This window comes from Rhipicephalus microplus, chromosome 1, assembly GCF_043290135.1.
Source record: "Rhipicephalus microplus isolate Deutch F79 chromosome 1, USDA_Rmic, whole genome shotgun sequence".
NCBI classification, from domain to species: domain Eukaryota; kingdom Metazoa; phylum Arthropoda; class Arachnida; order Ixodida; family Ixodidae; genus Rhipicephalus; species Rhipicephalus microplus.
The window spans coordinates 56,759,360-56,786,931 of record NC_134700.1 but is presented as its reverse complement, the minus strand read 5'-3'; the positions used below and the strand labels follow the sequence as shown (position 1 = coordinate 56,786,931).

Here is a 27,572-nt window from a genome sequence, read left to right as displayed (position 1 = left end):
TGCATCTTGATAATGCACCATTTAAAACAAATTAGTGCTGTCTCATTCTAGTATGCGATCCTCCTCAGGGGTTTTTCCGCCAGTGCTCAATATTCGAAAAAAAAAAAAATACTCGACATTTCGAGTATGTGTCATTTTATTCACGAGAAATCAGCTGAACAGAACACCATTCGAATAGTTATTTGAGCTTTTAGAACATTTAAAGACCCCTTCCATCACCCAAAGTTGCACTGAGGAGTGAAGCAAGAACATTAAGCTATCTTCATCGTTTTACAGGGCATTCTTCTTCCTCACTTCTAAAAAATAAATGTATGATCCACATGCAATAAAAACCACTTGAATGCCTAAAAAAAAGGGGGAGGGGATTGATGCTGTACAGTCGAGCGCTAGGTTTTCTTTGGGTAATTTGCGAAAGCGGCGGCTGTCCCATGCAGCGCCCCGTGCAGCAGCGCCCCTAGTGACATCAGCGCTCAGGGCAAGGGAAACCCTCTCTGGCAAGGGAAACTCGCAACGTTTCGCACACCTCCCCATTCTAGCCACCCTAGTAGTTGTAGTACAGTGTACTCTTCTAGTGCGCAGTAGTTGTGTTGTTGTGCGTGATTACAGCAGCAATGACGGAGCTAAGCCTGGCTTTTTTGTGGAGACTGTGCAAATGTGCGCGGATATCTCCAGTCGCACTGCTTATGGTGAAACTATAACGGGAAAGTGCGAATTCCAGCTGTCTTGGTTATGCGTTGCTGCTTATAGGGAGTGGATTGCACATGATACGCCAAACTCGCATCAGACAAAGTTTTCCCATAAGGGAAGAAGTTCTATCTGTCATCATTGAGGAAGTCTGCCCTTAAAAGTCACATGAAGGGTATGAAACACATTTAGAACACTGAAGAGACAACAGTTCATGGTAACTTGAGTGCGTTCATGGGGCCAACCGTTCAAAATAAAGTATAAATTTTTATGATGTAAGAAGTTGCATTGTCATTTTCTGTGGTTTCAAGTGTTATTTTAGGTCTTTGATAAGTACTTGTTTGGTCCGTGAAAGTCCATGAAAACGCTTGAACTTTGTTTCACTCACGTGCTATGAACCCTGGCTATATTACTCCTCCGGACTCACTTACACTAGAGTGCGGCGAGATCTGGGTGAGTCTGGGGACTCATGAGCTAGTTTGCCCATATATGTCTCGAAATGATCTGTACAGAGCAAAACACAACTCGGGCAGCAAGAAAGCACACTCGTGCTTCATTGTTTATTTTTCTTCCTCTCTCCCTCTCTTTCAGCAAGGCTGAGTTCACAGATTTAAATATGCAGACTTAGAGCTCAACATCGTTATACCACACTTGAAAATATTTATTAGAGTCGAGCCCACTATAATGACCCCACTTAGATCGAATGATACCTGCAGTGGTGGGAAACCTGTGCCCATTTTAGTACCCCTAAACACATGGTCGACTAGACACGGCTTTTCTCTTACACCAATATTTGCCAAAGCCAAATCTCACATAAACAGTTCTTTTCCACGCACTATAACCAAATAGAACTCTACCTGTTCATGTCATACAATCTATAATGTAAATGCAAGGCGATAAGAGGTAGCAGCGTCAGAACAGAAGCAGCAAGAGCTGGCCGGATAAACAGGCGTCGTCGCAGCAACCAGGCAGTCCCAGCTCGCGCCTTGCGCGAATGTGTAGATGTCGTTTGGGTAGTGGGCATTCCTCTTCACTACATATCCTCCCCAGCAGAAAAAGAGCCATCCTGGCGACTCATGGAGAACAGAGTACGAGCGGATCGTAATATGGTTTCAACCGCTGTACGTGAATGGTTAACACGACCCCGAAACCGCTGGTCTGTGGATGGTGTCACGGGTTTGATGATGTAGTTAACAGGTGAAGTCTGCGAGACAACGCGGTAGGGTCCCTGGTATTTCGGAACAAGTTTCGAAGAAAGACCTGTAGGGACAGCTGGAACCCAAAGCCACTCAAGGGTGTCCGGAACGAAGTTAGGGTACGGGTGGTTGTCCTCACGCCGAGATTTTTGTCTCCATTGGTCGATGGTTGTAAACGACTGGGCGAGCTTACGGCATTCCTCGGCGCGGCGGGCAGCTACAGAGATGGGCGTAGACTCAGAGGAATCGGGGTGGTAGGGCAGACTGGTATCTAGTGTGGTGGAAGGGTTTCGGCCATATAACAGGAAAAATGGCGAAAAGCCCGTAGTCGCCTGTAGAGCAGTATTGTAGGCGTATGTCACAAAAGGCAGAATGAGGTCCCAATCGGAGTGGTCTGAGGTAATATATTTAGATATCATGTCGCTAAGGGTATGGTTGAATCTTTCCGTCAAGCCATTCGTTTGGGGATGGTACGCGGTGGTAGTCCGGTGAATGATATGGCATTCGGCAAGGAGTGCTTTGACAACTTTAGAGAGGAACACACGTCCTCTGTCGCTTAGAAGTTCACGCGGTGCGCCATGACGGACAATGAAGTTCCGCAGGAGAAAAGATGATACGTCGCGTGCTGTGGCAGCAGGCAAAACGGCTGTTTCTGCGTATCGCGTCAAGTAGTCAACAGCGACAACGATTCAACAGTTTCCGGAAGCCGTGAATGGAAGAGGCCCGTACAGATCGATTCCAATGCGGTCGAAAGGCCTGGCTGGGCAAGGCATTGGCTGTATTGGACCAGAGGTGTGGTGAGGCAGAGCTTTCCCTCGTTGGCACTGCAGGCATGACTGAATGTACTTGCGCAGAAAGGTGTACATGCCTTGCCAATAAAACCGGGAGGAAAGCCAAGCGTATTTTTTGAAGATGCCCGCATGTGTGCACTGAGGTTCAGCGTGGAAAGCTGAACATATTGCAGCAGGAAGATGGCGAGGTGTCACCAGTAACCACTTTCGGCCGTCAGACTTGTAATTCCTGCAATAAAGGAGGTCATCGTGGATCTCAAAGTGAAGCGTTTGACGGCGCAATGTTCCAGAAGATGGAAAAGTCGATGGGTCTGATAGGAATTGCCGAAGAGCGTTGATCCGATCATCCTTACGTTGCTTAGACGCCATGTCGCAGTTTGCTGGAAATGCAACCGTTTGGTCCACGGCAGATAGACAGGCAGAGCTTTCCGATGATACAGGTGAACGCGATAGGACGTCGACATCGGTGTGACGTCGGCCAGACCTGTAGACAACATGCAGGTCAAACTCTTGCAACCGCAAAGCCCAGCGAGCTAAACGGCCGGAAGGGTCCTTCAACCTGGATAACCAACAAAGTGTATGGTGATCGGTGACTACGTTGAAAGGGTTACCATATAAGTATGGTCTAAATTTACCTAGAGCCCAAGTAATTGCCAGACACCCCTTCTCTGTTACAGAATAATTCTTTTCCACTTTGGTGAGGGTACGGCTTGCGTAAGCGACTACGTTCTCCTGGAATCCCAATTTGTGCTGCGCGAGCACTGCGCCGAGTCCAACACCGCTTGCATCGGTGTATACCTCAATCGGAGCAGTCGGGTCGAAGTGACGCAAGATTGGCAGTGAGGTTAACAGGTGGCGCAACTTTTTGAAGGCATCATTACAGGCGGGTGACCAAGTGTAACTTTTCGAGTCATTCTGTAAAAGGTCAGTCAAGGGGGCGGTGATCATCGCGAAATTCCGAATAAAGCGGTTGAAATATGAGCAGAGACCAAGAAAGCTGCGCAGATCCTTCGGAGATGAGGGTTTAGGGAACTCTGGAACTGCCTGAAGCTTGGCGGTGTCAGGAAGAATACTGTCTTTAGAGACGACATGGCCGAGGATCGTGAGCTGACTTGCACCGAAGCGGCATTTTTTGACGTTGAGCTGAAGGCCGGCGTCAGTTAGGCACTGTAGTACTTCATCTAGCCTGCGAAGATGCGTGGAAAAATCTGGCGAAAATATGACCACATCATCTAAGTAGCACAGGCATGTTTTCCACTTCAGGCCACGCAAAAGATTGTCCTTCATCCGCTCGAATGTTGCGGGCGCATCGCAAAGACCGAAAGGCATGACGCGAAATTCGTAAAAGCCATCAAGTGTGACAAAGGCCGTTTTAGGCTGATCTTCAGGTGCCATAGGGACTTGCCAGTAGCCGCTCCATAAGTCAATAAAAGAGAAAAACTCCACACCTTGGAGGCTGTCAAGGGCATCGTCGATACTCGGTAAGGGGTAAACGTCCTTTCGAGCTATTTTGTTAAGATGACGGTAGTCAACACAGAAGCGAATTGACCCGTCCTTCTTTTTAACGAGAACGACTGGAGATGCCGAAGGGCTATTCGAAGGTTGGATGACGCCACGCTTGAGCATGTCAGCTACTTGGTCACCAATAACCTGGCGCTCTGCCGCGGACATGCGATAGGGTCTTTGACGCAGTGGTGCATTGGTGCCCGTGTCGATGCGGTGACACACAGCTGATGTGCGGCCGAGGGGACTATGCTGGCAGTCAAAGGAAGAACGGAACTTGTTCAGGAGTTGTAGAAGCTGAGCACGTTGCGAAACAGTTAACGTGTCGGCGATGGAGCTGCTCAGTATGTCATGTCTAGTATTCTGTGGCGAAAAGGCACACGTCAATCCAGCGACTTCGTGTTCGGCGAAAGAACTAGTTGGCATGTCAATAATTGCAGAAGGGTCGAGACTGTAAACACACCCGGCGCACTCGTCCCAAAGTAGTGTTACAGGAGATGACAGCAGATTCGAGATGAGCATTCTGCTGACACTGTCATGAAGTTCCAAAAGGGCATGAGGTAGCGGCGAACACTTGCGACGAACGAAAACGGCAGATGGCATGAAAAGGACACTTGACTCGGCGAGCGTGTTGCAAGACACCATGGCAAGGGCAAAAGAGTGGGGCGGTATCGCAACGTCTTCAGCAACGAATAGTTTGTCCCCGGTTTCAACAGCGTCGTGTAAAGTAGCGTGGCTTAACACTTCAAATGCCACCTCAGCGCACGAGCAATCGATGACGACTTTATTAGCGGAGAGAAAGTCCCAGCCCAAGATGAGGTCATGGAAGCAGGATCTAACACTAGTAATTCGACGATATAGATAAGGCCGTCAATCGCAATGCGAGCAGTACAGGTAGCGGCCGGCGTGACGTGCTCTGCGCTTGCTGTACGAAGGGATAGTGGCATCATAACTTTTTTGAGCAAGTGGCAGAGTCTGGCACTGATCACTGAAACTGCGGCACCAGTGTCGACAAGAGCGAGTGCAGCGCCGCTGTCCACATATACGTCCAGTACATTCGTCGGTAAAGGGAGAGGCTTTGGTCTTTTTGTGGGTGTCGCAGTTCCTGCCACTGGAACTGCGGCAATCAGTTTTCCCGCACCGGCGATAAAGGACGACGACGCATCGGCGATGGCGAGCGGCATCGAGGTGATGGCGAGCGGCGGTTAACAGGAGGGCGGTGGTCGGCGTACAATGACGTCTGGTCGGGGGGCTGAGAGCCTGTGAACGAAGGGCGTGGTGGCACATAAAGGGCAGGTTCGAAGCTCTGGCGGTAGTTCTGCTGATAGGCAGGGACACGCCGGCGGCAGTATCGCGCTATGTGGCCAGGCAACCCACAGGCAAAGCATATCGGCCGATTGTCGGGTGTACGCCATTGTCCACTACTCTGGAGAAACCTTGGCTGAGCAAACCGAGGAGTGGGCACGGCTGATGGTAGTGATCTAAATGTCTGGAGAGGTGGCCTTGCGGCAACCTCAGCATAGCTTAGAGGTGCGTTCACCTCTGCACAGGCCACAGGGGTCGACAACGGCGAAGTGTCGCAGGCAGGTGGCAGAGCCGCGCAAACTTGCTCCTGGATGACCTCACGAATGTTTGCTGGCAGATGTGATGGTGGTTGGCTGGCTGTTGATAGCAGCGACAGCTGACGAGTGACCTCAGCGCGAACAAACTCCTTGATCTGCAATAGCAGCGAGTGATGGTCAGAGGTGGTTGTCAAGCTTAAGAGGGTGTCATCCGGGACGTTATGTTGTCGCGTGAGAAGACGCTGTCGTCGGAGTTCATCAAAACTCTGACACAGCTTGATGAGCTCCGAGACAGTGGACGGATTTTTCGAGAGGAGCATTTGAAAGGCGTCGTCGGAAATGCCTTTCATAATGTGTCGTACCTTGTCAGTTTCCAGCATCGTCGGGTCAACATGTCTGCAGAGGTCGAGGATTTCCTCGATTGGTGAATGTCTCACTAGTTTGTTGGGACCGTCTTCGTAGGCGTTGTTCTGCGCGAAGTTTGCGCACCCCAGGGCGTCCAAAAACAGCTGTGATGCAGATCTTGAAGGTCGTCCAAGTAGGAATGTCCGTCTCGTGGTTTCTGTACCACAGCTTGGTGACATCCCTTAAATCAAATATCATGGTACCCAGTTTCATGGCATCATCCCATTTGTTGGTAGCACTGGCTCATTCGTAGGATTCCAGCCAATCCTCAATGTCTTTCTCGTCTGTGCCGCTCAAGATGTCGGGTTCACGCAGGAGCTGGGCTCCAAAACAGCCCCTGGGTGGCGAAGTCCGGGGGGCAGTGAAGACAGCGTTGTCAGGCATGATGGACGGCAGCTTTCGGCTACGCAATTCCAGGGTCGGGGAAAACCGCAGTAGTCTCCACCAAAATATAATGTAAATGCAAGGCGATAAGAGGTAGCAGCGTCAGGACAGAAGCAGCAAGAGCTGGCCGGATATACGGGCGTCGCCGCAGCAGCAACCAGGCAGTCGCAGCTCGCGCCTTGCGCGAACGTGTCGATGTCGCTTGGGTAGTGGGCATTCCTTTTCACTACAAATCAAAGAACTTTACTAAAGAATTAGAAAATCATTCTTTTATGTTTAGTATAAATATGAGCAGTGTTTAAACAGTTCTTGCGATTCTGTCATGAATTTCATGCTGTGTGTAGTGCCCTGTTATTGTCTTAACAGTTCTTTTTTTTCGTAGTTATCACCTGTGTAAATTGTTTTGCGAAGCAAGCGTCTTGCACCGTGCGTTTTTCTTCTTGCATTGTCAGTCTTTTGTAAATGCCTTGTGATTGTATTATTGTATTTGCCCTTCTTGCATGGGCCAGCATATTGGCCTGCAGTATAGATAAATAAAATAAATAAATAAATAAATAAATAAATTGCACCAACCTGTGCCAAATGAAAATTACTGCACCATTGCTGTGGTACAGGGTGATTTTGGAACCAAAAGTAATGTTTACAGCACGTATCATGAGCAGATATTACGTGATGGTTTAGATCTTGCATACGTGCAATGCTGCAAAAACATGGAATCTGCTGATCTATTATTTTGACTTCCGTGCGATTGCGGTGGTGCCTTTTGTGGTTACCATTGGCAAAGAATGAAGGCGTTGTGGTGACTACGGAAAGGCATGCCAGTATGACTTATCACTGACTAAAAGCCTACGTGTGTGGCGTAGCGTCATTTTAAGCCGAGTGCATGCTTTTAATAGCTGGCGACTGACTACCTGTGAGCGCTGAGGTGCCGATTGCTGCTGCCTTAATCGTGTGCGGGACCATGCTCAGTGTACACCGCCTTACAGAAACGAAAGCAACTCGCTGTTGCAGAGTGTACTGTTGTGGATCACAGGCACTGAGACAGCAAGCGTAGCACATGCTTTCATGAGGTGACAGCCTAGGTCCGCCTCCGTTCGCTGCCAGGACAGCTAGAGCATTGCTTGCAGAAAGCTCGCATCGTCGCATTAACACAACAGGCCTCTCGCCGCATCTGTGCACTGTCTCAAGCTCAATGCGCACAAGCGGCTTGGAGTGGTGTGCACGCCAAGTAGATGAAGCACTGCACGCAATTAACCAGTAGACCATTGGCTATCTGGGGTCGTACTGCGTCTCAAAACACTGTGTTTTTTCTAAGTAGCAGATCCCGGTACACACTCATCGCGGACAGCCGCTGATGTCTATTTCGTCGCTATGCAAGTCGCTGCGTCGGCTGGATATCCTGGGCTCTACAGAAGTTTCAAAATGCTCCTTGACTTTACCGCCGTGTGCCATCGGATGACCGTGCGGTAGTGCCAATCATATTTGAAAATTGGCAAACAGAAATGACTTTGTGGTGAGCACTTTAGCCAATATTTGCTGTGGCACAGTATTTATTCTTTTTTTAGTGGTGATGGTGCATGTAGAGTTGGTATTTGGTGAATAATGCATACTAAGCTTAGTGCGCAGTTAGGCACGTTCTTGGCGTGTATATACGTATTCAAAGGTTTTACTGTAACAAGATTTGAATGTGTGTGTGGGGGCGGGGTCATAGGCATGCACGAGGTTCCTCTTCAGGAGTGAACGAAGGTTCGTCGCTGCGCCCTCCTCCGAATTATGTCAATGCATTGGGATAAAAGTTGCGCCCCCCTCTCTATTATGTCAATGTATGAGACTAGTTTTGCACCCCCTCCTACCCCCCCTCCTGTCTCCCCGTGATTGTCCAGGAAACTCCCGGATTTTGACCGTTTCTTCCATTTGTACGGTCGTCATGAAAATCTCCCGGAAATTGAAATTTTTGTGCATAATCTGGCCGCATTGACAGAAATGCCGGACAGTCTGCTACGGGCTTTTTGCGAAACCACTGCATTTTACTATAAATAAATTTAGGAGGCGTTCATCTAAATGTGCAGTAGTCTCAGTAATGTGAAACCGCAGCAGATACAAATTCATGCAATTCCGCAGCTAAAATGTACTGTGTCCATTGGACCAAAATTCGAATGTTCCAAACACATTTCCTAATCGCGGCAAGTGGTATGAACTTTTTAGTACCGAAACCGTTCAACCAAGGCCGATCAAAAGCAGCGCACTCGAAGCTTCACAAGCACCCGTGTAACCAGCGCACTCACTGTTTTCTACAGTGCATGTGGTTGCCACAACCCCTGTGGACCAAACTGCAATTGTTTTTGATTGGATCATGTTTGGCGATGACGTTACTCACAGTACTCCAAACGTGTGCGTGCGTCCCACACACTACCAGTCAAAGCAACACTGCTTTTCGCAAAGTCAGTAGACAAGACCGTGGCAGATGCGATCATAGATAGCATAAAACGACTTAGTTTCGAAGGGACGTGCACAGCCAACACACGCGGATTGAAAACAGACCTTCAGTTTGCTGCAACCGCCACGCACAAAACCGTCGCTGCCACGGCGGGATAGTGATATACGAGCTTTGAGAGCACGTGGCTAACACAGAAATAGATTGAAAGAAGTAAAGACATAAAAAAAAAGAACTTCATACTGCAGAACTTCATGCTGCAGCTAGCTTGTTGGTGCAATATCTTTTCACTGTTTTATGTCACCACTTCTGTGTAGGATCCTGCTTTGTTTATTTTTCGTGCTTACTTTTTTGTACTTGCTGCTTCTGTATAAGTTTATTTATTCATTTATTTATTTATTTTTATATACTGCAGCCACAATGAGGCTATTGCAGGAGTGGGAAAGAAAAACAACAAGAACGAAATCAACATTTATCAACAGACTTCCAGAAGTTCTTGAAGGGTTAGAAAACTAACACTTCATGGCAGCGAGTTCCAGGCTTCTATAGTTGAAGGGAAAAAGCTGTATTTGAACACGTCAGTGTGGGTGAAAAAAGTTGCAATGTTAAGGGCATGGTCACTCCTTGTGTACGAAGATTTGGAAAATGTCAGATATGATTTGAGAGTGCTGAAGCGAGGAGACTTGAGTAAAGTGTGCAGAAATTTTAGGCATTCGACATGTCGACGTTTCGGAAGTGTTGTGAGACTTAGCTGGGGTAGCAAATTGGTTGGACAAAAATTCCTGTCATATCTCTGGCATGTAAAGCGCGCAGCTCTTTTTTTTTGAATGACTCCTAGTTTCTTGATGTCGCATTTCTTAAGGGGGATCCAAACCACACTATCATATTCAAAAATTGGTCGAATATGTGTTTTGTAGATAAGCAGTATTGTTTCTTGCAGAACAAGATGGAGTATACAATGTTACTAACCTAATCTCATAAGGGCTTTTTGCATGTGAAATCAATATGTTTGGACCATGATAAATTATGTGTCATAAGGCTACTAACGTACTTACATTCGGGCACCCTGCGCATACCAACATTATTAAAACCTTAGTCAAATGTCAACGAACATGAACGCCTGGTAAATGACATCGAGCTTAAGAATGCGTTGCCAGACATTGTAGTAAATGCAAGCGATCTTTGCCAATTCGAAAAATTGTTGGACATGTATTTGAGTAATGGAGCAGCCATATGATAAGCCTACATATTTTCTTGGTTTGAGTTTCTTTGCTTCCTTTCTCCCAGCTGTGTTTAAGCCTTGTAATGTGTAGCCAGGCATTGCTGGAAATTCAGGCAGTGTTTGCCGATTCGATAAAGTGTTACACATGTATTAATTAATTGGGCTATCATCTAACATAGATGCATATTGGTTGGTTTGTATTTGGTTGGTTTGTATTTGGTTGTACCCTCCCTTTAAGAGCCCTCAAAAGGGTCTGACAGTTAATAATAATAATAATAATAATAATAATAATAATAATAATAATAATAATAATAATAATCACCATCTTGGAGAAGTTAATATTACATAATTGATTATGTAAACTGTGAGAACATTAAGCTAAATTAAAGCTAAATTTTCTTCCTATGTGGGTGGCATGAAAAGCCCGTGTGTGCTCCAAACACAGAGGTAGCTGCACCAAAAGGAGATTTCGCCTGCTCCAATGGCTGCTCTGAAATGCTGGAAGGCATTCCCATCACTGTACCCATGTGACCGTGGAAATATACTTTCTTTCAGTGTCATAAAATCCTACTAACTACAACGTCTTTGAGTGTTGCTAATGGGTTACAGCGAATAAAGTCAGCGCTCGGGTAACTTCCTAGGACCCTTTTTTCGACCACCGATAGACCATCGGCGAGGTGTTCATATATTTTTATTGTTAAACGCCAACCCTGTCTCTGCAGCCCTCTCTCCAAGCTCAGTCCTCTTCCCAAGCGCAACCCTCTCCTAAGTTTTCACTCTCCCCAAGTGTTTTTTGTTACGCACCCCTTCCTACTTTGTCTCCTGCTGCTCTGAGCACCCCAAATCGCCAGATGAGACCTGTGTTTTCACACTGCCAGTTTTTGATCGCTGGTTACGCATCATTGGCGTCGTCTGTCTAGATTGACCAGATCATATGCAGACATCGTCGGTCGCCAACTGTACCAGGTCAACTGCATCTGTGTCTCATCTGTATCAAAGTCACATTGTTCCAGTGCACGCACTTGTGCTATCCCACCGACTTCATTTGTTTGTGATTCGTTCCACTCAGCATGCCCTCCGCACGCATGTGAAAGCATAAAAAAACTGCAGTTTCAAGCAACGTATTGCAAGATATTAAAATTCTTTGCTGAAAACATTGTCCTACGCCGTGGTGCACCGGAAGCCCTCATCACCGACACAGGTATGGCATTTACGGCTGACCTAACTCGGGCAATCTTTGCATACAGCCAGACAAGCCATCGCCAAACGACAGCGTACCACTCTCAGACGAACGACCTCACCGAGCGGCTAAACAAGACCATCGCCGACATGCTGGCCATGTATGCTGGCCCGGTTCAAGAAATCTGTAGCCAAGGAGGGTGATCGTTGCCGCCTGGTGTTCACTAAGCTGTTCGTGAATGACGACATCTACGTGTGGGACACTGTAAATGAATGCGCTGTCCGATTAAATCCTCGTGAGAACGCACACGCGGCGGAAACCCCCGTAAATGACACGTGCAAATGACGTAGCTCTCCCCCGAGAATTGAGTGTTCTTCGCCTCTCGTACCCCGCCCGATAGTCAAACATTTTCCATTCTTGTTTACAAATATCCGTAGTGTTCTTTCTAAAACTGTCCCTCTTTCTTCACTGATAGACTCGTTGTCAGCATCAGTAGTAATATTAACCGAAACATGGCTTAATGACACTGTTAGTGATAACAATATCTTTGTTTGTGCATCTGAATTCAACTTTTTTCGTTACGATCGAAAGCACCGAAGGGGCGGTGGTGTCCTCCTTGCCGTCAAGAATGATCTTGTTGTTACCCCCATCTCAGTATGTTCTTTTCTGGAATGTGCCTTTGTTTCCTTGAAGTGTGCTGGTAGCCATGTTATAATTGCTGTTTTTTACCGTCCCCCCGATATGGGCAGCACGTTTTCGGAGGAATTTTCTCGTGTTCTGGGCGATATTCACACCCGTTTTCTGAACGCTGTACTTATCATTTTCGGTGATTTCAATTTTCCTGCCATTAATTGGAGTGCCCTTACTGTTTCACCAAGTGATGTTGAAGCGCACAAATTTTTGCAGAGTTGCCTGGACTTTTCTTTAACTCAACTCATCAATTTTCCTACACGCTGCTCAGCGACAAGTTCAAATACCCTTGACCTAATTTTAACAAATGAACCCGATATTTGCTCGAACATTAATATTTCTGATGGTCTTTCCGACCATGCGATTATTACCGGAAACTTGATTCGCCCACTTGTCGAAAGAATATCAACTAACAAATCGATTAGGTGCTATAACAGAGGTAACTTTGATAGCATAAATAATTAATTGTCTGCCTTTTACGAAGAATTTATACATGGTCACCTCCAGCGCACCATTCAAGAAAACTGGTTGCTGTTAATAAATAAACTTACTGGCCTCATCAATAAATTCATACCTGTCATCACCGTGAAAACCCGAAGCACGGTTCCTTGGTTTACCCAGCAGCTCCGACGGTTGAACAACAAAAAAAAAACGTTTATATAAACAGGCCGTCCAAAAGGATACCTTTAACTCTTGGACGAAATACAAAAAATGCGATAAAGAATATCAGTCGCTTTTGAAATCTACTCGCCGCCATTTCTTTAACCATGATTTATCATCTATACTTGCAAATAATCCACGCAGATTCTGGCGCGTTGTTAACCCCAAATGTTATCCTGATATAGTCCTAAGCAATAACGATGGTGTTTCAGTTCCCACATCTCAATGCGCAGATGTCTTAAACCAGGCGTTTTCCTCAGTTTTTACCAGAGAAGACGTTTCATCCGCTCCCATATTGCATAGTTTCAGCAGCACAGTCATGCCGGAGATTGTTATCAGTGAGGCCAGTGTTCTGTCCCTTTTACAGAAACTAAAAATTTCTTCCACCTTGGATAATATAGGCTTAAATAATAAAATCCTGAAATCTATATCATTCAGTATCACCCCCTTCTTATGCGCTCTGTTTTCACAGTCTTTGTCTACCGGAACTCTACCCCAAGATTGGCTATCAGCTAAAGTCGTCCCCCTCTTCAAATCAGGTGAACGTTCCTCACCGCTAAATTACAGGCCCATTTCCTTAACTAGTACCATTTGCAAACTCATGGAGCATATCATACACACTCAAGTAATAAACTATCTCGAACGTCACAATATCATTTTCAATTTTCAGCACGGTTTTCGCAAGGGATTTTCATGCGACACCCAACTTGCCGGTTTTGTTCACAACCTTCATAAATCCATGGATGCTGGTTGCCAGGTCGACGCCATTTTCTTAGATTTCGCTAAAGCTTTTGACCGCGTTCCTCACCACAGATTACTACTAAAGCTAGAACAACTTAACATTCACCCTATAGTTCTTGCATGGATAAAAGCTTTTCTTTCCTCCAGGTCTCGATTCACCTTTGCTATGAATTTTTATTCTTCCTCTTTACCGGTAACATCTGGTGTACCCCAAGGCAGTGTTCTTGGTCCTCTACTCTTCCTCGTTTACATTAATGATCTACCGAATTCTTTATCTTCACACGTTCGACTTTTCGCGGACGACTGCATAATATACCGTAACATTTTTTCTGATTCTGATCGCTTAGCTTTGCAATCTGACCTTAACAAAATTAATCATTGGTGTTCAACTTGGCTTATGTCGTTAAATGTTTCTAAAACAAAGTGCATGTCCTTTACTAACGCTGCTACACGTTTTCCTAGTCAATACTCGTTGAATAATATGACACTTGAGTTAACATCTACCTACAAGTACCTTGGTCTCCACTTTCAATCGAATCTATCTTGGCACCATCATATAGAAGTCACTCTTGCAGCTGCTAACCGGTCTCTCGGGTTGCTGAAACGAAATCTTAAACAGGCTCCATCGCAGTTAAAAAAACTTGCTTTTACCAGTTTAATTCGCCCTAAAATAGAATATGCCAGTGCCATTTGGGATCCTCATCAAGCCTACATCGTATCAAATATTGAATCTTTGCAAAACCGAGCTGCTCGTTTCATTTACTCAGATTATTCTACCTATTCCAGCGTAACTAACTCAAAAAACCGTGTTGAGCTAGAGGATTTGGCCATTCGTCGGAAATATGCATGCCTATCACTTTTCCACAAACTTTACAATCACCCATCATTACATGACAGTTTCTTTGAACCCGCCTGTTCCATCTTTTCCCGCCGTGATCATCCTAACAAAGTCAAACGCCCGCTATCTCGCACACTTCGTTTCGCTCAGTCATTCATCCTGCGCACTATTATTGAGTGGAACAGTTTGCCTGCACATATTGCCACCGAGAAAGACTCGGTAAAGTTTTCAGAGCTCATGCGCACTACGGTGACTAACTAAATATTTTTTGCTTTTGTTGTTTTGTTTTCTTTCGTTTTTTAACTATTGTATAACGCCATGCAATTGCTGCCCGTATTCATGGTTTGCGCTTTATTGCGGTTGTCAGGTTGCACTGTATCTTGCTGTAAACCATGTTGTACTGGCCCCCCCCTATGTAATACCCTCTTCTAGAGGGCCTTTAGGGGTAACCTGAATAAATAGAATAGTTAATGCGTTAGTTGACACCGGCGCAGACTATTTCATACTGAGCGGGAAACTGACAACGCAGCTGAAGAAAGTCATCACATCGTGGCATAACTCGCAGATTCGGACAACTGGTGGCCACGTCGTTACTCCACTGGGTGCCTGCACAACTAGAGTACAGATTCAAGGGTATACATTCGTAGCAAGTTGCCTTGTTCTACGCGAGTGTTCCCGTGATGTCATTCTGGGAGTTGACTTTCTACAGGAAAATGGAGCTATCATTGATCTGCAAGAGCGCCGCGTCACGTTCTCAGTCTAGCGAGCAATCAACGTGCAGGATGGTGGAAGGCGTGTCGACGTACTCCGTATTTCTGAACAGAGCGTGACGCTTCCTCCACGAGCAAGTGTTCTAGTCGACGTAACATGCTGTGGTTTGGGCCATGGCGATGTGGTGGCTGAGACAAATTTAGAACAAGGAAGTTCGTGCTAAAGCAAATCAGCACGAAAAGCACGCCGCGGAGCGTCTGTTGTTTTGTTTGCCCCATATCGGCTTGTTTGCCCCGTAAATTTGATGTCACTTCCACCACACTTCTCGCAATGCATTGGGATACGATAGGGCCTCTCCTCAGTATTTCCTTCTTCTATGGTTTATTGTGACAGGCTGGCAGTGCGCATGCCCGTGCTTGTTTCGCGATAGCGTGGGCAGCACCTGTTCATATCTGCCCTGTAGTGTACATTGTAATCAAACGTTGCGGGGTGAAAATCAGTTTCTGACAACTGTGCTCTATTACAATGCAGTCAATAGAGCCATTGTCGAGACCACACACACAAAAAGATAGTATCACCAAGTTTTTATTGTACTTGAGTTTCTTGTTTCTATCGAGACACTTCAATGCAAAAAATTTGTTGGTCTGTCTATTTGTCTGCCTGTCTGTCTATTTGTTGGTCTGCTGCAAATGATTCAACCACCCGGCAATTATAACATAAAGGTTTACGCACAATAAAGTTTTACATCCACCCGGCAAAAGTTGCCCTATGTCTACCCATCTTTATCTCAACTCTATGTTCATACTAGAGAACATTCTCAATAAAAAAGCAAGTATTGTACATATTTGTGCTACCAGTGTCTCTGCATTCTAAAAAAACTTGCCTTTCTTGACATTACTGCCAAATGGCATTCATATCTCACGCTACTGTCTTTCGACATCCTTTGCAGTGAAGCACGCAAATATGCAGCAAAAAGTTTGTTTTTTTTTTCACACTGCAGCAATGTCTTACATGATTCAGTGTGTGTTCTTGCATTTATGCACTTCTCAATGCAATGAGTACTGTCTTGTAGCTTTTTCATACCTCTCAGAGTGCAGCTTCAACGCAATGTTTCCAGCTTATTAATGAACGCATCTCTGTGAGTATTGTGGGAGGATACCATGTATCCTCAGTCCTAGCCATAGCCATCAGTTGAGCATGGCTGTAGGTGCCATGTCCAGGAGCGCCCGGCGGCAGTGTGCTTCCAAGCATAGACCACGGCGAATGTGTTTCACCACATGAGATTTTTGTCATCTTTGCCTCTTCTTATTGCTCCACGGCATTCCTCTGCCAGCATTCTCTTAGTATGTATAGATAGTTGACAAGCAAAATTTGTTTTGTTTTGTTTATTTACAGCTATGTGTTGTGTTTGCAACGATTGTTATACCAAAGTGATTTCATTTGTTTATTGTGAAAAGTTCAGTCGAGCTGTTTTCTTAGTTGTTCAGTTGAAGTACCTTTCTCATCACCTCATTTCTTCGCTTGTGTTCACCCTTTTGTTTCTTTTCTCACTGGCAACAATGCAACGATAATTGTCTGCCACAGTAGAGCAGTGGTTGTGGTGCTTGGCGGCTGATCTGCCCGTTGGAGTTTGATCTCAGTCATGGTACAGTGAAATCTCGGTAGAACGAACCCCACAACAATGAACTTTTCAAATTAACAAACTTTCAAAAAATCACGCGTCTATAGCTAATAGTTTCAGTGTAAAATTATATCACTACTACGTACTTCAGAATACCGAACTTTTCAAAATAACGAGCATTAACTTAGTTCCTCATTATATTAACAACGCCTCAATACTACGAACTTATGTTCTGAAAGCCGTCGCGACCACCGGAGTGGTACGCAAGCAGATGACAAAGCGAATGGACGCCTTGCTTTTCAGAAGTCGTGCAACGGTGTGGAGGAAAAAAAACGAAATGGCGACTTTCTTTCCTTTTTATTGAAACGCCGACGCTGCAGGTTTACAAGCGAGCGCAGAGGCGAGGGCAACACGGAAGGGCAAGGTCAGTGAGGCAGAGTGGGAGTTGCGGAGCAGGAAGCATGGGCGCGGAAAACCTGAGACAGCGAGAGAGAAGAAAACAAAACGCGAGGAATTTTCTTTTCTAGCACTTTTTTTTTTCTTCAAAAGAGGCTATGACAGCCGTGACGCTTCGGGTTTTTCTTTGGAGGCCTTGTTTTTTCTGTCGTGTTCATATCTTTCCGGTGATTACTTATCGCGTCTGCAAAGCAAGTCGGCGTTCATGCTGCGGTGATACCACAAATGAGTTCATCTCTGCTTGCGATGAAGAAGGGAAGCAGTTTTCGCTAAGGGAGACAATGGATATTCTTTGGCAACTGGAAGGCAAAAAGCAGGCTGTTGTGATGAAAGAATCGAATCGCACCACAGGAATGTGGATGAGCTGGAGGCCTTGGCACTGCAAAATTTGTGCTGCTTGGGTCAAAAAAGATTTTAAAAAATCGCAGACTTTTTCAAGGTAAACGTGCATTTTTTGGTGTTTACTTGTGCATTTGTTTTTTTCTTGGGAAAAACGAGTTCAAGGACCCACCTTTGTAAAGGTAAGTTGTTTTGGTCGGTGAAAAATAAGTACCGTATTTACTCGCATAATAGGCGCACTTTTTTTTCAGAAAATCCGGCTCGAAGTTAGAGGTGCGCCAATTACGCGGGGTAAAATTTTCGAAAATTTTTTCAACTCGGTTCTCGCGCTTTAAATCTGCACACTTGTCAAGTAAAAGGCGACTTTATCGTTTACCAATTAATTCAGCATAAAACAAACATACCTACGTACCTTTTAATGAACAAGCGAGAGCCGTCAACTGCACACACACACGTAAAATTTATTTACACAAAAGTCGTAGCTGTTTCTCCTTTTCCCTATTCGGAGTCCGAGTCGGAGATCACACATTCATCCTCGCCGAGCAGGGATTCGTTTTCGGTGTCCGAATCATCCGCACCCCACAACATGTCATCCTCACTCGCATCCAGTGCGTTCGAGATACCCGTCTTCTTGAAGCTTTTCCTGACGACTTCGCCTGCCACGCTTCCACGATCCAAGCGCACAGCATTTCCACAGGCGGCCTCTTAATCTTACCACCTGTAGTCAGCTGATGTTGTCCTCCAGCCATCCAGGTGGTGTGCAGCCTTCGAACATTGTCCTTGAAAGGTTTATTCAAGGACACGTCCAAAGGCTGCAGTATCGGTGTGAGGCCGCCCGGAATCACTGCCAGATCTGTGCGCAGCTCCTTTAGCTCATCTCGTACGCGGTCTACTAGGTGCCCACGAAAACTGTCCAGGACAAGCATGGACGGCAACAACAGACCACCCGGCCGCCGACCCCAGACTGTTTTCACCCAATCCACCATGAGTTCCGCGCTCATCCAGCCTTTTTTCTGGACTCTGACGTAGATGCCTTGAGGGAATTTTGCCTTTGGGAGCGTCTTACGTTTAAAAATAACGTAAGGCGGTAGCTTACGCCCATCCGCTGTCACTGCCAGCATTACGGTGCATCGTTGTTTATCAGCGCCAGACGTTCTGACGATGACGCTCCGTGCACCTTTCTCCTCCACTGTCGTGTTCCATGGCATATTAAAGCAAAGGGGGTCTGATCAGGGTTGTCGATCTGGGACAAAATGAAGTCTTTCTGCTGTTGGAGCTTTATAACAAAACTGTGGAAGTCCACCACTTTGTCCTCATATGCTGCGGGCAAGCGCTGGCACAAGGTGGTCCGCCTTCGCAGTGCGAGGCCATGGCGCCGCATGAAACGAGTTGTCCATCCGGAGCTGGCTTTGAACTCTTTTGCTTCGATGCCCTGCGCTCGGGCTATTCTGCGCGCCTCAGTCTGCACAATATCCAACGACACAGCACAGCCGTCTTGTCGTAGCTTCCGTATATGCCGGACCAGTTGCTCTTCGACGTTCGGATACCTGCCGGTCTTGGCACCCCGGAAAGCCCCTCGTGTCTTCTTCGTCGTCTTAAGTTTTTCTTCTTAGTCCCTCCAGTACCGAATACTGGTTTATCCAACGCCGAAATGCCTGCTTGCAGCCCGGTTGCCGTGCTCCAGCGCGTACTGCACTGCCTTCAGTTTAAACCCAGCCGTGTAGCTCGCGTACTTCCCCATGGTGGAACCAAAGTTCAATACACGACCACAACATACGCACACCGCTTGAAAAATGGCGTTTCTTTCTTTTTCTCTGATGGTGGTGATGGGGATCGAGCCCCCGGCGTCGTACACGTGACCTCCAATAAGCGCGGCGATTTGGGGGGTATCAGTAATTGATGGAACAGCCGTTTTTTTTTTTCGCTCATGGACGCTTTTTTTTTTTTCAAGTTTTATTTCGACAAACACGTTGGTTAGGTCGTTGCACTTCGAATTTTTTTTATTTGCTCGTCGATTTGCCTTCTTTTTTCTTCAGGGTACGGGGACCGCATTCCAACTGTACCGCTGGGGGGTAGAATCGTTTCTGATCACGGCCAAGTTCGGGGTGCGCCTATTATGCGCGGAATTAAAAAAAATCGAATTTTCTGCGACCAAACTAGGGGTGCACCTATTATGCGAGTGCGCCGATTATGCGAGTAAATACGGTATTTATGATTAAATTTCGAGCTTTCACTACAATGACCTTTCAAAGTAACGAACAAATTTCCGCCGTCCCCTGAAGTTTGTTATACCGAGATTTCACTGTAGTCGCATGTTAACAGCATGAAAATGCTAGAGGCTGGGCGATATCAATGCTCCTTTGAAGAACACATTTGCAGAGTGCTTCACTGCAGAATCTCTCATAATCATGTCGTGGTTCGGGAACAATAAACCCTAGTTTTTATTATTATTATTTAACAATGCAAAGATGCTCATTCTTCATTCTTATTATGTATGCCCATACAGAGAAGCACTGCTTTGTACAACCTGGCGGCCGGCCTTTGCCTTGGTGCCAAGAAAGCTCGTGCCGGCCAGCACGTCACACTCGAGATGTGCAACGACGCCAACGTGGTGCACCACTGGGACTTCCGCTTGGTGGGTGCACACTGACATGCCCAGTACAGCCACAGACTAGGTCAGAGAGTGCAAGGGGTCTCATGAGAAGACATACCGGTGCAATGTGTGTGAATGTGTGGGCGTATTCTCTGTGATGACCACATTTGCTTCAAAAGGGCATCATGATAGACTTCTCACTGGTTTAGTATGTGTTCCAAATGTGTCTGAATCTCAGCCACCAGGCGTAATTGTGTGTACAGTTGGTCTTCTCTGCTGCCTTATGTGTACTTGGATGACTCATGGAAATAGGAAAATGGAAGAATTCCACACTTGAGGTACACTTGCCTGGTTTTGGAAGCAAGGATTAGAAGAACATTGAAAAATGTACATCACGTTATTACTTTGACTGCTACGACATTCTTTTCTATTTTGAAAGCAAATGATTTTTTATAACATGAAAAAAAGCTGCAGCTGGAAGCCTTTTCTTTCTTTTCAAGTGCGGGCTAAAATGACCATAACCTTATGGATGCTACTAGATTTTTTATCATATTTGTGTCACATTAGTGGCAGGTATGTTCAGAAAGTGGACATTGTGACTGGGACACACACCAGTCACAATGGTAGCCATTTGGTGGGGGTCGAATGTAAGAAGATCTGTGTACTTACTTTTCAGTGCACATTTAAGAATCTCTGGTGGTGAAATTTCTTTTTGTTGTTATTGTCTCCCTCTCTTCTCAATCGTTTTGTGATTTTTGAGGTCCCTAGGTTGACAGGCATGCTTATGAAGTCGTCTAGCATGCAAAAATTTGCTTGATTCCTTTCAACAAGCAATATAAGTAACATAGCCTTGTAATATCAGGGTTTTCATCATATCTGAACACTGACTTGTAGCATTCCATGTGGAAGCAAGCCCAGCTCTGCCCTTTACAGGCAGTGAGCACTGCAGAATGACAAGCAGCCAAACATATTTGGGGCTTGATATAGTAGTTGTGTTAACCAACTGACTTGCTGTTGTGCATGTAAGCCCCAAAAAGCTGTGCGATGTCGAACTGTTTAGCTTTAATAGTTTTGTAACTCTGCTTTGTACTTCAAGCATGAAACAGGTAATAATTCATGAAGCATCCTGGTATTGACCACTGTGGTCACCAGGCAAATTTTCACTTTTATGTGTTGTTGCTTATTAAGACATAACTGCTATAGCGTGCTCAAAGTAGCAAATCTGACCAGCTGTGAATACTTTTGAACTTTCAAATCTTGAACTTTCGTAGGTGGCAGGTTTGATTCTTGCCTACGGCGACTTTTTTTTTTCATGCACTTTACTTTCTTCCAGCGGTGTGGGAATATTCAAAATTCCAAATATTTTTCAAATAGTGTTTGATATTTGATTCAATTTGCACCGTAATTTTACTATTCAAACTTCCTGAAGACAAATACGAAGTCTAATTGGAAGTGGCCCGTTCAGATTTCTTTTTATATGCTTCACCCAATCACACTTTAACAAGCACTGTGGTGAAGCTGACTTTTGGACTCTGTTATCGTAGCAGATGCATTGACTCAAGAAAACGCAGATTCTTACTTAGAGGTGCACTATGCTGTTACAGTGGCACCTTCGTATTTTTGATACGCTTCCCTGCATGACACTGGTATTACGGCAAGGCTGTCTTTAGGGCTAAGCTACGGCAGTAAAATGATCGGCGCTTGAAAGCGCTGGTTTGAACATATGTGGCATAGGTGAGGGCTTTAGTTAATGCTGTTCCAGACTAAAAAGTCTGCAAAATTAGACAAAGACTTTCAGCATCCGGAATTTCAGATGTTTTTATACATTGATGTCTGCAGGGCAGATTAGCAACTCCTTACTCGAATGGAGCGCACCCTTGTCCACTAAATTTGTTGGGCCTCCACAGAAGTTTGAGAGGGTAGAGATGGAGAAAACAGAGTTTTCTTTTCACATGTAAAGTGTTGTCCACAACACACTGGTTGCACCAAATCATATAAATAAATACAATTCGGTCTCTGCATTGCCTTAACCTTGATAAAATATCTAGGGAACACCAGCCCTTAAAAACTTCATCAACCTTACAAAAAAAAAAAGACACTTTCATGTTTCTATCTCATGAGAATGTGCTTAGGGATCCACTGCAACCTTTTTTCACAGTCTTTACTTCAAAGTATTCGAAAGATAGTGAACGAATATTCCACAACTATTCAAAAAATATTCTGTTTGATTTGCACTGAAACTTTGATAATCAAATTAGCTTCAAACCTAAAATTTTGTTATTCGCACAGCTCTACTTTCTTCATATCTTTTGATAATTGCTACAAATACGTCCCTACATAGTTTCTATGGCTTAGTTTCTATGGCTGTTAGTTTTCATTAGTATTGTGTCTCACTTATAGTGGTATCATAAATATAGTAGTTACTTTTTTTCTTGTTAAATTCCCTGTTGATTTAGTCTTGTCATGTGAAGGTGAAGCAATACGAGGCTTTATTGCTTGCACCCACTACTTCGCACTTATTAACAATAAGCTGTGATGCCAGTGCAAGTCAAGTAGTACTACTGTCTGCTACGTCAGATACGTATGGATGTTCAGGGAATCTCATGCTCTGCTTCTAGGAATCTCTTTCATGCAGCAGGCTTCTTTACATATGTGTGTATGTTTTGCAGCTGTCATGTTAAGGTGCACTGCTGGGGAAGCTTGAGTTTAGCCATTTGAATTTCAAGAAGTGACAGATATAATTGCATAGTGCATTTTAGTGCCTCTACATTAAATAGTTTGTATGGTTAGCCAAAAAAGCAGTGCATGCACATAAACATCGTGCTTATCTTTTTATTGCAGTTGCAATTATATGGACACTCTCAGCGTCTTTTCGCTGTTGCCATTGTGTTACATGTGCGTGCATTTACATGTATATAAAACCCACAAAGAAAAGTAGTCCTGAAGAAAACTACCGATGTATGTGACGGAGGATTCAAACCTCGTTTCACAAGGTGACACAGGACCACTTGGCTGCAAATGCATACATGATCCAGTGAGTTATTTATATAAAATATTTATCAGTGGTTCTATGCAGATCTCTGAGGCACTTCATCGTGGCAGATGCTTGTTCACTATGTTACACGAGATGGTGCAACGAGCCAAAGGTCACGCAATAAAGATTGTCACCCAACGCATGTTTCGCCACTGTTCCTCTAGCACAGGTCATGTTTTCTTGTGCTCGCATGCTTATCTCTAGAGAAGGTTTCATCCGATGATTTGTACGTGTTGTGCCCTCACTGTAAAGCTAGCTTTGAAGCCACAGGAAGCACGGAGTTCACTTTGCTGGGTGCAGCGGTTATGTTTGCTAAAGTTGCTAACCTTTCTTCGTGTGAAATTTAAATTTGTAGCTCTCACTCTCTTTGCTTTATGCCGGCTGTGACTCCCCCCTCCCTTTATTTTACAATAATTTTGTTTTGAAATGTGCTTCTTTCAGTCTTGAACGATTGAACATGTTGAAGTGTGTATACAGCCATGTGAACATGCTCTCCTTTTGGGCAACATTCTGACATTGACTGACAGTGTAATTGCAGCACGGCTAGTCAATTCGGATGCTGCACCACTGAGCATCGAACAATGAAACATCGCAGTAATGGGAGTTTTAATGATAGGTAATAGACAGCGTGTGCCAGTCGTTTGTGTACAGCAAATGGTGCAACGCTATATGTGGAGGAATCTGCAGGCGAGCACATTAGCTTTGTCAAAACAGACTAAAAAGGAAATTATCGTAAAGGGATGAAATTTCCACATGCTCGTAGATGTGTTATGCAGTTAAACCAATGCTATACAGTTGAACCCCTTCATAAGAGACATGCCCCGGGCAGCAATTCTTGTCTTTTATATGCGATGTCTCTTGTATGCAGGCTATTACATGTGCATTTTCTTATCAGCAAGTGTTTTACAGTAGGCACACTGATGTCTCTTATACCCATTTTTTTTTTTGCTCTTATCAATGTCTCTTATAAAGGGGTTCGACTGAACTAAGGTAATTGGCCTCGAACAAAAGTCGCATGTTGTTCACGTGTCTTCGTGAGCCTTGATTGATTGAGAGAAATAAGCAGTGCTGTTCTCATGCCATTTTGCCAGAACAAAATTACAGATATAAAACTAAGGTGTGGCATGAAATTCCAGTGACTGATTAGTGCACACATGGTTTTGATACAGTGTCTCTCAAGACAGATTCCTTTGTAATGTGAAAACGTTTCACTTTTGCATATCATTTCGTAATTGCACATTTGACATTGTAACACTTAGCTATTCAGGACTGAGACCGTAGGCTCTTAAGATGAAACGGCATAACACATATAGTTGGGTACAACCTAAGAAGTCCAAAAGAGCAACAGAATTGACACCTGGGCTGGTTGGTTGAAATGCATGGTATAACTGTGGTTTAAGGAGAGATGTGGGTCAAATAATGTGAGTTTTCTAAAAAATTACCCATTTTTTGTTTTGGTAAGATTAGTACCTCTACTGTTATTAGAACAAAAATTATGTTGAGACTCAAATGAATATGCTTTAAAATTGCGTCTAAAGAGCACAAAGTGGCTGTTAAAAGGCCAAAAGTGTGCAGTCTTCAAGCACCTTGCCGCTCGCCACTGTTCATCGCATGAGGCGAACAGCCGAGCCCCGCTCTTCAAATAACAATTGTTTCCTGCCCTGCTGCTGCGCAAGAAATAATAGATAGAAGCGCACTTTTGCAGCATTTTTGGAGCTCTACGGCTGGCTTTTAAATCGCATGGTACAGATCGGGGACTGCCATTGGTCTGGGCTGTGAAGCCCACTTGCAGGGTCAGTGTCTCATCGAGCAGCACAGCTGAAGAATGCTTTTCTTGTGTATTTATCTTCATTATGGATGAAGAAAGCCCTAGCTTGGGCGATAGCTACGCTGTCAACGTGAAAGCTGTTGTTGCGGCACACTCTGTAGGAATGGGCTACGAGCAGCTCGTTTGATTTGCGGCAATTTTTGGCTTGTAAAAGCCAATGCATCACATTCATTCACAGCTGTCAGCCAGAAAATCCGTGATGTGGCAATGGCTGCCATCTGTGCTAATCTTGTGAAGTCGAGGGAGCTCACAGTAAAGGAAGTTAGAGGAAACAACATTGCTATCATGTACGAGGGTATGTGGCACAAACGCGGCCACAAGAGTCGCGAGGGCATCGGCACTGTTGTGTTCACGCCACTAGGCTTTGTTTAGCTTTCGAGCGTCCCTTATAATCATATGGCGTTTTGAAAGTTAAACCCCACATATCAATTAATAAATTGTTTAGATGTCGAAGTCCTCTCGAACACCTCCCTAGCTTGCAGTCGGCACAAGGCTCTTCCAGATGCAATGAAGTGGAAGAAGTTTCGCAAGCGTTTCATGGCCCTGTGTGTGTGATAGAAATGTGTGTGAGGAGTCGGCTCAAAAGACCCGTGAGGGACGAACTTGTGGTGCTGGCGCATTTCAGTCACTGGTAACTACAAAAAGGGTTGTTCTTATTGATGTATTAATTTCATTTTATTTAGTGACATCTTTTATAAATAAACATTCAATTTCAACTTTAAGCTTGTTTTTCTAAAAATAGATTTTGCCATATTGTTCAATGTGCCCCTGATTTTTCGGGCACTTCAGGTGCTCAGATCTGCATGACATTTTCCCCAAACTTTTTTTATTGTATGACAAATGCAATTATCTTGTTTAAATTTTTCTATTTTCATTTTATAATGAAAATTTTATATTTATGTCAACCTTTGCTAGGGTAGGAGAAATAAGGACTTCGTCACATCTATTATTTTTTGCACATATTTTATATTTTGATGCACTTCCTAATAAGTTTTTCGCATTTTATGCTTTATTTGAAACGTTATGAATTGTCAGTGGTAAAAAATTATGAATGTTTAGTAATGAAAGCAGGGGGGGCAAAACGCTTAAGGTTTTCAATTTGTCATGTTACAGAGCTAAAGGTTTGCAACTTGCAAGAAAACTAATTATATATTTCAAATCAGCATAAAAAGTTCTATAAACAGCTCAAGTTTCCTTGCTCCATGGTAAATACTAAGAAAAAGGGTCTTCAAGTAGCAACTTCCCTTAAGAGGCCCTGCAACACTTCTTGAGCATGGTCAGAAAACGCTGCCGATCGGTAGTAGAGGCTCCCAAGAACACGCGAGCCAAATATTATAGCCCAGCATGCGGCCTGGAATTCACAATAAATTATCAAAGTTATCTAAAATTTGATTTCTCTTCTCTCGAGAAATGATGCAAGACGCTCAAAAATCGTGCATAGAAGGCCATCCATCAGCCATTAGCTGATTTGAACATGGCACGCTCGGTCGCTACATGGATCGCTGCCGGAGGCTGCGACTTGTCCACGCGTGTACGCGCGATCACATGAAAAAAGGCGCATATTCGATGAGAAAAAAAAAGGAAAAGTGCTCAAGGTCACGAGGCGCGTGTGACATATTCGCCCCTGCCAACCCTCCCTGCTTAGCCTCCATCGCTATCGCCGGGACGAGAGCAGAGAAAACATAATTGCAATGTGCGACAATTTTTTGTAACTCTGCTTGTACTGGACGGATTCTAAAAATTTTTGTGGTGTTGAATTCGTGAGGCAATCAGCTATTTCAGTGAATTCATTCCATAGTTACTTGAAAAAGTGTTTCAGGGCCCATTTATAGACAAACTCCGGCGATTTTTTTACCATGTCAGATTAATGGTGCTTTTATGTTCCTGGGGCACTTTTGTCACACGTACGATAGCTGAAATGCTCAACAAATTTGAAAATAATTTTTTATTTCCGAAAAACCGTAATATCGAAACCCAATCGAGTGCGCTTCTATGTGTGACGTAATCATTTCCCTAAACCTGCTTTATTGCGTATAATGCTCGCCAGATGGCACTTCCTGACCACACTGTCCGCCGCGATGGGCTATAACGCTTACACTGTTATGGTGAATATATGGCAAATCGTGTGTGGTTCACAACAGAACACCATTTGCCACCTATCGTACGCCCACCAACATGGAAAAGGAAATCGCACGCTCAACTAAGGAAGCGCCGACCAAACCCACACAATCCATAGATGACAACAGATGCTGCAGTGGCACATCAGTTCCATCACTTCCACTAGGCAAAACTCAATGTCACATGCACAATGTTGCCATTAATTCTGGCAAGTGAGGTGACCATTTTGAGTCAAGCTATGACATTCATTTGAGAAGAATTGGCGAAACTCTCAAGTTTGGGATTTGGCATGAATGGCCCAAACGTTCAAATGAAGGTACCCAGTGAATTTCATAGAGATCCATTGACCTCAAAAAATTGCCGGAGTTGGCCCTATTATAGCGCAGCATGTGGCCTGGAATTCACCATAAATGATCAAAGTCATCTAAAAATTGCTTTCTCTTCTCCAGAGAAATGATGGAATAACGTCTTCAGTGATGGAAGTGCTGCTCTGATTGCTCTAAACTGCTCTAAAAGAGAAATGCTGTTTCATGCTGCTCCAAAGTGCAATGTTTGCTAGTAACTGCTCCAAACCAGCTACAA

General features: G+C 44.6%; 1 protein-coding gene across 4 annotated transcripts in view; it reads left to right on the top strand.

Moving 5' to 3' along the window:
• LOC119178785 (polypeptide N-acetylgalactosaminyltransferase 11) overlaps nt 1-23,186 on the top strand; it is a 225,943-nt gene extending 202,757 nt beyond the window's left edge. For all 4 annotated transcript variants that reach the window (XM_037430033.2, XM_037430032.2, XM_037430031.2 and 1 more), the window contains exon 14: nt 19,924-23,186. In XM_037430033.2, the coding sequence (XP_037285930.2) occupies nt 19,924-20,067 (144 nt within the window). In that variant the 3' untranslated portion in view covers nt 20,068-23,186. The remainder of the gene's footprint in view (nt 1-19,923) is intronic.
• Nucleotides 23,187-27,572: the final 4,386 nt, after the last annotated feature.